Source organism: Oncorhynchus mykiss, chromosome 22 (assembly GCF_057628025.1).
Source record: "Oncorhynchus mykiss isolate SJ-2025 chromosome 22, ASM5762802v1, whole genome shotgun sequence".
Classification (NCBI taxonomy): domain Eukaryota; kingdom Metazoa; phylum Chordata; class Actinopteri; order Salmoniformes; family Salmonidae; genus Oncorhynchus; species Oncorhynchus mykiss.
In genome coordinates, this window is record NC_143043.1 from 47,858,948 (window position 1) to 47,871,865 (window position 12,918).

The 12,918-nt window shown below is 40.5% G+C and overlaps 1 protein-coding gene and 1 long non-coding RNA gene across 3 annotated transcripts in view; both read right to left on the minus strand.

Annotated features, from left to right (window-relative positions):
* The window catches only part of LOC149972874 (uncharacterized), a 390,242-nt gene that overhangs the window by 241,981 nt on the left and 135,343 nt on the right, over window positions 1–12,918 (minus strand). The gene's annotated exons all lie outside the window — the stretch shown is intronic.
* On the minus strand, window positions 1,063–12,690 carry LOC110501896 (NADH dehydrogenase [ubiquinone] 1 alpha subcomplex subunit 10, mitochondrial). Its single transcript, XM_021579753.3, has 10 exons — window positions 12,530–12,690; window positions 11,968–12,136; window positions 11,486–11,701; window positions 11,172–11,258; window positions 10,817–10,938; window positions 7,736–7,803; window positions 7,560–7,614; window positions 5,750–5,835; window positions 5,477–5,585; window positions 1,063–1,311 (listed from the first exon to the last, which is right to left on the minus strand). The coding sequence occupies exons 1-10, from the start codon at window positions 12,602–12,604 to the stop codon at window positions 1,243–1,245; spliced, it is 1,056 nt and encodes a 351-aa protein (XP_021435428.3). The 5' UTR covers window positions 12,605–12,690; the 3' UTR covers window positions 1,063–1,242.

The following is a 12,918-nucleotide window of genomic DNA, read 5'->3' on the forward strand; positions in this document are numbered from 1 at the left end:
TACCTGAACAACAGAGGGGTATACTATATCTCAGGATCAATTATTTAGCCAGCTAACTTTGATAAACAATCAGAAATAACAATTGATGTTCTGGTTCAATAATACATCTGAATTTAGATATGTTTTTGGCTGAGTCAATTTGACCATGTTAAGCCCTCTGGATAATCCCTTTATCTGATCCACACTGATGGGTTCCGAGTTCTAAACTTGAAAATATGAAGTATCCCTATTCATGTCACTGAGGGAGAGAGGGGAATGTGGAACATTTACATGGTCAGAATATGTTATCGGTAGACATCAGGGATCCTATTGGGAGAAGTGAGGAATTTGGGGCTGAGGTCAGATAAAGTGAGGAACAGATATCACTAAAGTTCTGCCTAGCAATAAAGATGTCATGTTTAGAGGAAAGGAGGATACTTCCCCAAAATTGGGGTATATATATATATTTGTGCTGGTGGAACCATGTCTTTGTCGTATGCAGCTGTATAACCCAGTGTGTGAATAAACTTGGTTTGAGCTTTACTTATCATCGGTGAGTTTTTACTCTAAGAACCTAACAATACCACGAGACTGAAATGAGAAGCACCTGAACCGTCATCTGAATGAAACACAATCCTTCCCATTCATGAAATGCAAGCAAAAGTATATGTTGTCCTTAACGCATATATCATAACTGCCGAGGCACATTTTATACACGTTATTTATAACTGATATGATATGGTTTGTGAGCCACTTCATTACAACAGACACGTTTGGTACAACAGGCACACTGAAGTCCTGTCGAATTGGCTACCTGCTTCCAGAGCCCCTATGGGGTTGTAACACCTCAATTGGCACCGAGTCAGTCACTGAAGCATCTGCTAAAGAAAAGACTAAAAGGACACATTATAACGATGCATGTCGCTTAAACTGGGACAGCAAACTTGAAAGTTTCCTGAATAAAAGTCAGTAATATGACTTAGGATGAGCTGAAATATCTCCTCTTTCATCCCAATTGCTATTATCGTTCTTGAAAAAGCTAGATGCATATTTTAAACATGAAGGAACATTGCCATTTTAAAGTTTTTAATGCGTACATTGATACATAGACAGAAGAGAACATTGCTGATCGGATGAAATGGATGAGCCCATATTTAGACTTCTCTGCCCATAGGGAGGAGTGAGCAGGTGCGTGAGGGAGGGAATGAGGCAGGAAACATTCATCTACACCAATCAGCTCCGGAGAAAGTCAGGTCCACGCAATCACTTCAGCCAGATGTTCTTATCTCCGATATCTGCGTTATAACCTTCAGCATACTTCTTTCCCAGGAGCTTTTGGAGAGAAAAGAAACATTTGTGAATTGAATTATATGGAGAGAAGTGACAGGGGAAATAGCCTATTAGGCTTCCTAACACATCTGGGCTGTATTACCTGGAATAGTTGGCAAAATATATCGCAAGAAAATGTAAGTGAGAAACAGACAGGTTGGCTAAAATTAAACAACTTAAAAGGGATACTTCAGGATTTTGGCAATGAGGCCCTTTATCCACTTCCCCAGAGTCAGATAAACTTGTGGATACCATTTTCTTTGTCTCCGTGTTCAGTATGAAGGAAGTTAGAGGTAGTTTCGCGAGCCAACGCTAACTAGCATTAGCTAACGCTAGTTAGCAATTGCACCAGTACTAGTTAGTAACGTCCTTCAAACCACAGGCAAATACATAATAAATGGTGTCCATGAGTTCATCTGACTCTGGGAAAGTAGATAAAGGGCCTCATTGCCAAAATCCCGAAGTATCCCTTTAATACTGAGCATGGAATTAAATCAATTGGGTGATAGTTGACATGTTCTGAAATCCTCTGAAGGGGGAAAGTCATAGCATACACTTTACAAAACAAATCATTAAAAATAAGCCAAAGCAAAGGGGTTTTCAATAATCATAAGTCCAAAATCAGTTGTGGGAATTGTTTGGGTAAGAAGAGACAAGTGAGATTCCACAGGACACTTGGGCATGTTTAAGAGTTCTATGATTTAAGGAGCCGGGCCTACTTACTCCCTTAAGCTTTGAAGAACTAGCCACTCAAGACTCATCTATCCCTTGGACATGGGATGATAGTAAAGACTAATGGTAAAGCAAAGTGTTGTGTCACTGGGGGCGACATTGCAATCCATCACCCCAGAGACTTGGAAAACAGCACGGTAGGAGTTACTGCTAATGTGATAAGTTACTGCATTAGTCACTGCTAATGTGATTAGTTACTGCATTAGTTACTGCTAATGTGATTAGTTACTGCATTAGTTACTGCTAATGTGATTAGTTACTGCATTAGTTACTGCTAATGTGATTAGTTACTGCATTAGTTACTGCTAATGTGATTAGTTACTGCATTAGTTACTGCTAATGTGATTAGTTACTGCATTAGTTACTGCTAATGTGATTAGTTACTGCATTAGTTACTGCTAATGTGATTAGTTACTGCATTAGTTACTGCTAATGTGATTAGTTACTGCATTAGTTACTGCTAATGTGATAAGTTACTGCATTAGTTACTGCTAATGTGATAAGTTACTGCATTAGTTACTGCTAATGTGATAAGTTACTGCATTAGTTACTGCTAATGTGATAAGTTACTGCATTAGTTACTGCTAATGTGATAAGTTACTGCATTAGTTACTGCTAATGTGATAAGTTACTGCATTAGTTACTGCTAATGTGATAAGTTACTGCATTAGTTACTGCTAATGTGATAAGTTACTGCATTAGTTACTGCTAATGTGATAAGTTACTGCATTAGTTACTGCTAATGTGATAAGTTACTGCATTAGTTACTGCTAATGTGATAAGTTACTGCATTAGTTACTGCTAATGTGATAAGTTACTGCATTAGTTACTGCTAATGTGATAAGTTACTGCATTAGTTACTGCTAATGTGATAAGTTACTGCATTAGTTACTGCTAATGTGATTAGTTACTTTATTAGTTACTGCTAATGTGATAAGTTACTGCATTAGTCACTGCTAATGTAATAAGTTACTGCATTAGTCACTGCTAATGTAATAAGTTACTGCATTAGTTACTGCTAATGTGATTAGTTACTTTATTAGTTACTGCTAATGTGATAAGTTACTGCATTAGTTACTGCTAATGTGATAAGTTACTGCATTAGTTACTGCTAATGTGATAAGTTACTGCATTAGTTACTGCTAATGTGATAAGTTACTGCATTAGTTACTGCTAATGTGATAAGTTACTGCATTAGTTACTGCTAATGTGATAAGTTACTGCATTAGTTACTGCTAATGTGATAAGTTACTGCATTAGTTACTGCTAATGTGATAAGTTACTGCATTAGTCACTGCTAATGTGATAAGTTACTGCATTAGTCACTGCTAATGTGATAAGTTACTGTATTAGTTACTGCTAATGTAATACAGCCACGCCGCTCTCTGTCACCCGGGCCACGCTACACCATGAGTCTTGTGAGTATGAGTAAAAAAAATAATAATAAAAAGAGTCTAGTGTTAACAGAGTCCTACACGGCTTCTCTTATCCAGTACTGTTATCAGACAGCCAAAGAAGCTAATAATAAAATACATTTTTTTACAGCTTCAAATACAATTGAAGATTGGAGAAGTTGTGTTTGATTGCAAATATCAATATTGGAGAGGAATTCAAGTTATTTTGTTTACTTTGAGTTCTTGGCATCTGCGGTTCAACTCAAGTTTTTTACCTGCCGAAACCTAAATGAATCCCCAGACAAGCCCCTATCGATTCCTAGTTTTGTCAAACACAGTACATGCTCTATTGCAGAATCCTACCCTGCACTTTAGCAGAAGTGAACTTTGTCAACACAAAAGTACGGAGGAGAAAATATTGACAACCTAAGCTCGCCATAGTTCATATTACCCCATGCTTATCCTCCCACTTGTTCTAGTATGATAATGCACACCATACAAAACGTCAGCCCAAAAGACCCTGTAGCACATTTTATACCCCCACTTTACAGCAGCCAGACAACTCATCTCCAGTCAATAAACTTTAAAGGTCAGAACAGAATGTTTTCCTGCAACAATGATAGAAATGACTATTAGAGAGATGAGAATATTCCACATCTGGCATCTCTATCATTCTATACATTTCAGTTTATGATGGAGGAAAAATGGAGGAAAAAACATTGTGGACAGACACAAGCCAGAAGAGAGGGAGAAGGAAAATACTACACAAAAAAAAAACTCAAATAAAAAGGGTGAAAAGGAGTAGTGTTTAGGCCCAAACCTCATTCTCCAGCACGGTTAAGGCCCAAACCTCATTATCCAGCACGGTTAAGGCCCAAACCTCATTATCCAGCACGGTTAAGGTCCAAACCTCATTATCCAGCACGGTTAAGGCCCAAACCTCATTGTCCAGCACGGTTAAGGCCCAAACCTCATTATCCAGCACGGTTAAGGCCCAAACCTCATTATCCAGCACGGTTAAGGCCCAAACCTCATTCTCCAGCACGGTTAAGGCCCAAACCTCATTCTCCAGCACGGTTAAGGCCCAACCTCATTCTCCAGCACGGTTAAGGCCCAAACCTCATTCTCCAGCACAGTTAAGGCCCAAACCTCATTCTCCAGCACGGTTAAGGCCCAAACCTCATTCTCCAGCACGGTTAAGGTCCAAACCTCATTATCCAGCACGGTTAAGGCCCAAACCTCATTATCCAGCACGGTTAAGGTCCAAACCTCATTATCCAGCACGGTTAAGGCCCAAACCTCATTCTCCAGCACAGTTAAGGCCCAAACCTCATTCTCCAGCACGGTTAAGGCCCAAACCTCATTATCCAGCACGGTTAAGGTCCAAACCTCATTATCCAGCACGGTTAAGGCCCAAACCTCATTATCCAGCACGGTTAAGGTCCAATCTCATGATCTAGCACGGTTAAGGCCCAAATCTCATTATCCAGCACGGTTAAGGCCCAAACCTCATTCTCCAGCACGGTTAAGGCCCAAACCTCATTATCCAGCACGGTTAAGGTCCAAACCTCATTATCCAGCACGGTTAAGGCCCAAACCTCATTATCCAGCACGGTTAAGGTCCAATCTCATGATCTAGCACGGTTAAGGCCCAAATCTCATTATCCAGCACGGTTAAGGCCCAAACCTCATTATCCAGCACGGTTAAGGTCCAATCTCATTATTCTCCACTTCTCTCATAGTGTAGATATATCAGGTGATCTAGCACCACAACGTCATAAGAGGGGCGGAAGGTAGCCTAGTGGTTAGAGCGTTGTGAATGTTGCTGGATCGAATCCCCGTAAAATTCTGTCGTTCTGCCCCTGAACAAGGCAGTTAACCCACTGTTCCCAGGTAGGACCTCATTATTAATAAGAATGTGTTCTTAACGGACTAGCTGAATTAAATAAAGGTATAAAAAAATTAAAAAAAATTAGAGAAGTGGTCTGGTTATATCAGGTCATCGTATATCATAAGATAAGTAGAGTGCTTTTCTCCCTTACCGATTTGAAGGCATAGTAGCCTGCGTCATACTCGTGAGCGCCGATGGTGACCTCAGGGAGGAAGTTGGGTACAAGGGCCAGGTCTGCCACCCTCATCTTGTCTTCCACCCTGGGGAGAGAGAGGCAGGAAAACAGCAGGCTGATGAGAAGGCCTATAGAGCTCCAAAATATACTATATAGGCCTACCCATGTACTAAATGTGACAGGAATGTAGCGACAACACTTAGTTTCAGGGCTACACATCTAGGGAACAAATGAAGTGGATCTACTTACAGCATTCTCATGTAGTGTAATGTGACGTCATCCTGTTCTACCCAAGGTCCTTTCTCGAACTTCAAGTCCTCAATGTCCTCTGCAATCTGTAGATGAGATAAACAAAAAGAATGTAAGTCTATTTTGACAATAGGATTTTGTGAGGGATTGGATAGGCCTATAAAATAACATCAACAGTATGTTTGTGTTCTCATGTCTCCAATAGGGATGCAGCGATTCATATCGGTCCCATTTTATATGTTTAAGATATGAGTGCATCGGTCTGTGTAAACCCAAACAGATCCAAACATAGCATGCATTGTTCAGAAAAATCGATTAAAATGTTATGCATCGCAAAAAATATTTTTAAATGCTCAAATTACCTTCTCTATACCTTTGGAAATTCCCTCATATTTTGTGACAACGGTGTCCTCTCCTTCAGCGTTAAACTAAGCATGTAATTATTTTGTCAGCCATTGATCTACAAGTCATTTTCCATGCCGAACAACCCCAGGGAATATTTGTATCATAGTCAATCTGCACGCAGCTTCGTGTGCACTGACCAATGAGAGGTAAGCCTATTCCTGATCTGGCACATCTGCAGGTCACCTTCAGCATTCAAATGTGGGCGAAATGGCTTGTGCGATATTAGGCTTTATTTTTTTTGAGTGACAACCAATGTAATAAGGCTGGGAATTGCCAGGGACCTCAACGATACAATATTATTGCCATACTTCGGTGCCGATGCAATATTGTGGTGAAGCTGTGGGACAGCTTTGTAAGGAATGACGTCACAACATCATGAACTAATTGCTTGCATCTGCATGCCTGTCCTGCAAGATGGTGATTTCAGAGCATAAGTAGTGGAGGACAAAAAGCTAAATATTGTCGCCCCCTTAACTGATAGTGTTAGATGCCCAGTGTCCCTTATGGCTCAGGTGACTACACACACCATACACAAATCCAGCTCAGAGAAGCCCCTCAATCAGAAGCAGATTTTAACTCAGAATGGAAAAATGAATGTGTCAATGCAACAACTGTCAGTGCTAAACGATACTAAAACGTTTCGTTCCTGTATCGTATCAGAGCCCATGTATCTATTACTGAACTAAAATATAAAAGAAACATGTAAAGTGTTGGTTCCATGTTTCATGAGCTGAAATAAAAGATCCCAGAAATGTTCCATACACACAAAAAGCTTATTTCTCTCAAATTTTGTGCACAAATTTGTTTACATCCCTGTTAGTGAGCATTTAGCCTTTACCAAGATAATCCATCCACCTGACAGGTGTGGCATATTAAGGAGCAGACTAATCTTATGGCTTAGATCCCGCTAACGGGATCGATATGATGATCATTACACAGCGTGGCCATTACACTTGTGCGGGGAACAATAAAAGGCCCCCACAAATGTGCAGTTTTGTCACATAACACAATGCCACAGATGGCTCAAGTTTTGAGGGAATGTGCAATTGGTACGCTGACTGCAGGAATGTCCACCAGAGCTGTTGCCAGAGAATTGAATGTTCCCATCTCTACCATAAGCTGCCTCCAATGTCATTTTAGAGAATTTGGCAGTACATCCAACTGCCCTCAACCGTAGACCACGTGTAACCAAAACAGCCCAGGACCCAGTAATGTGAAATCCATAGATTAGGGACTAATGAATTTATTTAAATTGCCTGATTTCCTTATATGAGCTGTAACTCAGTAAATTCGTTGAAATTGTTGCATTCAGATATTTCTGTTCAGTATAGATACACATCAAGTCATCTTGACAAGGGAAAGATAGCAATCCCTGGCCTCTAGTCAACACTTTGTATTTTCTTACCCTCTCGATGTCTTGTGCCTGCGTTGCATCATAAGCAAGCAATTCTGCATTCTCACTGAAATACAGAAAAACTATCTCAAAAAAAGGTTAAACAGCATGATGAGCCATCCATGGGTAAATCGCAGAGGTCTCGAGCATAGTATTCCCTTCAATAGACAGCTTTGTAGTCCACCAACCTTATTTTGGGAAGGTAGGTCTTCTTGTACGCGTCCTCAATGCTCTTCAGATAGGGTAGGGGCACATCCTGAGGGTAAGACAGGATAGGTGAATAAAAGACAAGGAACAACACACATTAGTAAATAGGCTATTTGAAAAGTTTAAATAACTACACCACATTCAACACAATTCACTGGCTTAGTGTAAGTGCCTTACATGGATTGAAGTTAACAAGTGAAACACCCAAAGTGGTCAACAAGCAGAAGAAGGGTTTGGAACGGCTGTTGAAACACATTCTCACCCTTCAATGATCTGATTTGTAGAGCAGAAAGGTAATGAGGCCTTAACTTGAGAATACTCTTGGCACACGCTATCAAATGGTTCCGTGGGAACGGATACAGATCTATGCCAAGGACAAACCCTCGTATTCCTATCCAGGCTTCAGTTTGATTTCATTCCTGTATTGACCACTATTAAGCTTAAACCCTAAAACACAGTGCAGCTTTTGGGCATATATCCTGAACAAGACATTAGGTTATTTAACATGCATCCGAAACATTGAATAGCATAAGTTCATACACAGCATACATTTGCTTTTTTTAACAGCTTTAAAACTGATGGCTGAACTAGGGGTCAACCGATTAATCAGCATGGTCGATTAATTAGGGCCGATTTCATAACTAGGGGTCAACCGATTAATCAGCATGGTCGATTAATTAGGGCCGATTTCATAACTAGGGGTCAACCGATTAATCAGCATGGACGATTAATTAGGGCCGATTTCATAACTAGGGGTCAACCGATTAATCAGCATGGTCGATTAATTAGGGCCGATTTCATAACTAGGGGTCAACCGATTAATCAGCATGGTCGATTAATTAGGGCCGATTTCATAACAAAATCGGTAATCTGCCTGTTTGGACGCCGATTATGGCCGATTACATTGCACTCCATGAGGAGACTGCGTGGCAGGCTGAGTACCTGTTACACGAGTGCAGCGTCAAAAAGGACCTTGTGGCTGCAAGGTGCCAAAGGTAAGTTTCTAGCTAAGTTTCTAACTCATCTTCACATAATCACTAGTTAACTACACATGGTTGATGATATTACTAGGTTAACTAGCTTGTCCTGCATTGCATATAATCAATGCGGTGCCTGTTAATGTATCATCTAATCACAGCCTACTTCAACTTCGCCAAACGGGTGATGATTTAACAAAAGCACATTCGCGAAAAAAGCACATTCGTTGCACAAATGTAGCTAACCATAAACATCAATGTCTTTCTTAAAATCAATACACAGAAGTATATATTTTTTTACCTGCATATTTAGTTCAAATGAATGCATGTTAGCAGGCAATATTAACTAGGGAAATTGTGTCACTTCTCTTGCGTTTAGTGCGAGCACAGTCAGGGTATATGCAACACTTAGTGCCGCCTGGCTTGTTGCGAACTGTGTTTCTTCCTAACAAAGACCGTAATTAATATGCCAGAATTGTACATAATTATGAGATAACATTGAAGGTTGTGCAATGTAACAGCAATATTTAGACTTAGGGTTGCCACCTGTTCGCCAAAATACGTAATGGTTCCATATTTCACTGAAAGAATAAATGTTTTGTTTTCAAAATGATAGTTACCGGATTTTTACCATATTAATGACCAAAGGCTCGTATTTCTGTTTGTTTATTATAATTAAGTCTATGATTTGATATAGCAGTCTGAGCGGTGGTAGGCAACAGCAGGCTCGTAAGCATTCATTCAAACAGCATTTTACTGCGTTTGCGAGCAGCAATGCTTGAAGCACAGCGCTGTTTATGACTTCAAGCCTATCAACTAAGTGCCTTTAACAACATCCAATAGTCAAAGGTAAATGAAATACAAATGGTATAGAGAGAAATGGTTGACATGTCATAATCCATATATATATATATATATATATATATATATATATATATATATATATATATATATATATATATATATATATTTTTTTTTTTTTTTTTTAAACCTTTATTTAACTAGGCAAGTCAGTTAAGAACAAATTCTTATTTTCAATGACAGCCTAGGAACAGTGCCTGTTCAGGGGCAGAATGACAGATTTCTACCTTGTCAGCTCGGCGCTCTAACCACTAGGTTAGAGCATCATCCCATAACCATTCCATAACTACAATCCTATAATAACTACAAAGTAAAAGTGGGAATATTGAAGAACTGGGAATATTGAACCACCAGCTTTCATATGTTCTCATGTTCTGAGCAAGGAACTTAACATTGAAAAATCATAATCGGTCGACCTTTAATCCATATACCACCAGGCTACTACTGTACACCATACACCCATATAGCACCTCTAGCCTGAACATGTGATGTTGTTGGGGCTTTAAACTAAAGGCATTTTAAACTGGTCTCAAAGTCTACAGTGGTTGTGATCCATTTCATAAACAGAAAAAGACTATGCTCAGCCTGTCACAAACGGAGAATGATGTTCTTAATTTGAATTTGTAATTTGCCAAATGCCTCTGGTAATCAGTCACAATTACAGAAATGAGTTGTGGCTTTCCATCCTGCGCTGCCTATTTAGCACCTCTCACACTTGGCAGGCAGGCGGGCAGGCAGGCGGTCGAGCCTCACAAAGCCTGGTAGTTATTAGCATTGAGGCCCCAGCAATAATCCCGTCTTTAAAGATAATCACGGAGGGTTGGAGGAATCCGGGGCAAATCAAGTTACATATGGAGTCTTAAGAGTAGTGTTAACGACAAGTCATCAGTGCTTAAAACCTAGGCTATTTTCAACTTGCGTGATTTGATTCATGCTTTAGATCAGTTTTCCAAAGTTGTGGGTCTCTGATTGGATTGAAGTGAAATTCAATATATGAAAAACTTGTAGCAGTGCCATTCATTCACACAATTTACAATACTTTTTGGACAGGTCTCAAAATCGGTTAAATAAACAAGTTCAGTCACATTCCACAGCTTCTACATAATGGATGGTCTTTCACAGACAGACAATATGTCAAGAAGAGGATAGTATGGATGGTCTTTCACACAAACAGACGATATGTCAAGAAGAGGTTAGTATGGCTGATATTTTTTCTCTCACTACCTTGCCTGATGCCTTCAGCTTCTTCTGCACTTCTTCTGCTGGCATGTCCACATAAATGACCAAGTGGGGGGGAAGGAACTCACAGATGCTGATACCTTTGATTTCATTGTAGTGGTCAACACCTGCATTACAGAACATACAAGATTCATCAACCTCGGCAATGTAAAATGCCCCCATGTTATTTATGGTGACATAGAGCAAAAAGCTTCTTCACCCCGTTTATTTACTGAAAACATGAATGACCTTTCAATATCATGGCATTGTCAAGTTGGTGTTAAACCAGATCCGATTCATAACAATACAAAAAGATTATTCAGATCTGTTCCACCCTTGTTATAGGGATTTCAGTACTTACACTGCTTTCTGATGTAACCCTGTTTGAACATGGCCTCCACAAACACCATGTCACTGTAGGGGGAGCGTTCTAAGACCACACCTTGGCCTGGAGCGAGAGAAAGTTCATGACAAGAACATGAATAGAATACTGTTTGTTAAAGATCTAAATGCAAACAGACATTTAGAATAGCACTAGGCATTAATTTAACTACAGAAACACGTCAAGAGGTCAAGAGCTAAATGTCTGTTGTTTTTCCCCCAATAGCCTAACACAATCTTGCTGTCATTTTTTTGTGTGATATGTGAGCGCATTCCTTAGCCAACCAGCCATACCTGTGGTGAGCAGGTGTTCCATGGCGTCTGACCACTGCAGGAGCCTCATGAGGTACATCCATGCCTGCAGCCGGTAGGAGTTCCCGTCAGCAGCCTTGGGGTCTCTGTAGAACTTCTCCAGGCTGCAGTTACCATTAAAGGCGGTTGGCAGAGGCACCTTCTCCGCTGTCATCTTGTCCAAGTAGTGCGTGTCAGGCTCGGGCATGTACAGCATCCCTACAGACATCAGGCAACGTGTTAATGTTGTCAATCTACAATGGGGGGGGGGGGGGGTCATTGTGCCCTTCTGTTTTGTCCCAGCAGGTAGGAAAGGGATTTAAAAAAAGAAAATTGTTGGTACTACCAGAGAATACCATAACTACGCCACATTGATATGTGCTTTAAATGAGTCCTAAAAATCCAGATGATTAGCGTTATCAACTTCTAACCTACCAACATATAAAGCCTAATAAACAAGTAGTTTATAACTGCCTGATCATTACCCAGCTTTTCAGCCAGATTCTGGGCCAGCGCCCCCTTTCCCGAGGCCAGGTTGCCATCAATGGAGATTATCTTGCTGTTCTCCTTGAACCTTGGAGTAGTCCTCTCGCCCAGTGCATATGCCCACCAACCGTACCGCAGGTTCCTTACTGAGCTTGTGTGAATACCAGCCTAAAATACAGAATATGTTTATCAATGAACAGTAGTTCACAAATCAAATATTGAAATGTCCTCAGTGTCCATAGAATGAGCATGTGAATGTCATGCTTCTGTCCTGTCCTGACTAAAATCAACCGGTAATGGCTGGTCCACCAGGCAACCTTTTGAGCTCATCTAGTAATCATTAGCTAATTAATTTAGCTAGCTAGACATCTTTTTTTTAGTTAAATGAAGCTAGCTGTTAATTATTTACAATACATTATTGCAGAATAGTTGTTGACAGATGCAAAACACACATCTGTTAGCATTAGGATTGTTGTTCTTGTGTCCTTGTACCAAAGCTTGTGAACTTGATGCCCTTCGTTGCGCGAGAGAGCATTTCTGCAATTCGTTTTACAACCTTACCGTCCGAATAGTTGTCCCTATTTTGAACACGGCTATCCCCGAGGGGAGGACCAACTGGAGCACCCGTACCGCCATGGTTATTTACCACCAGAACCACAAATCGTCTCCAAAATCGCTCTATTTGATAGTCCTTCGAGGCGCGACAATAACGCGTCGGGAGTATTTTGTGTGTGCCCGTAGTCGCGTAACATTGACGTTTTCGGTGGGTGTGTGTGTGAGCGGGGGTGGGGGGGTGGTCTTGCCCGTGGTCGCTTAATATTGCCGTTTTCAATAGTGGGGGAGGGGGTCTTGCCCGTAGTCGCTTAATATTGACGTCATCAATAGTGTGCAATTGAATTGCCTGAAAGAAAAAGAGGAATTTCAAATGTTCAACATGATCTACTTACTGT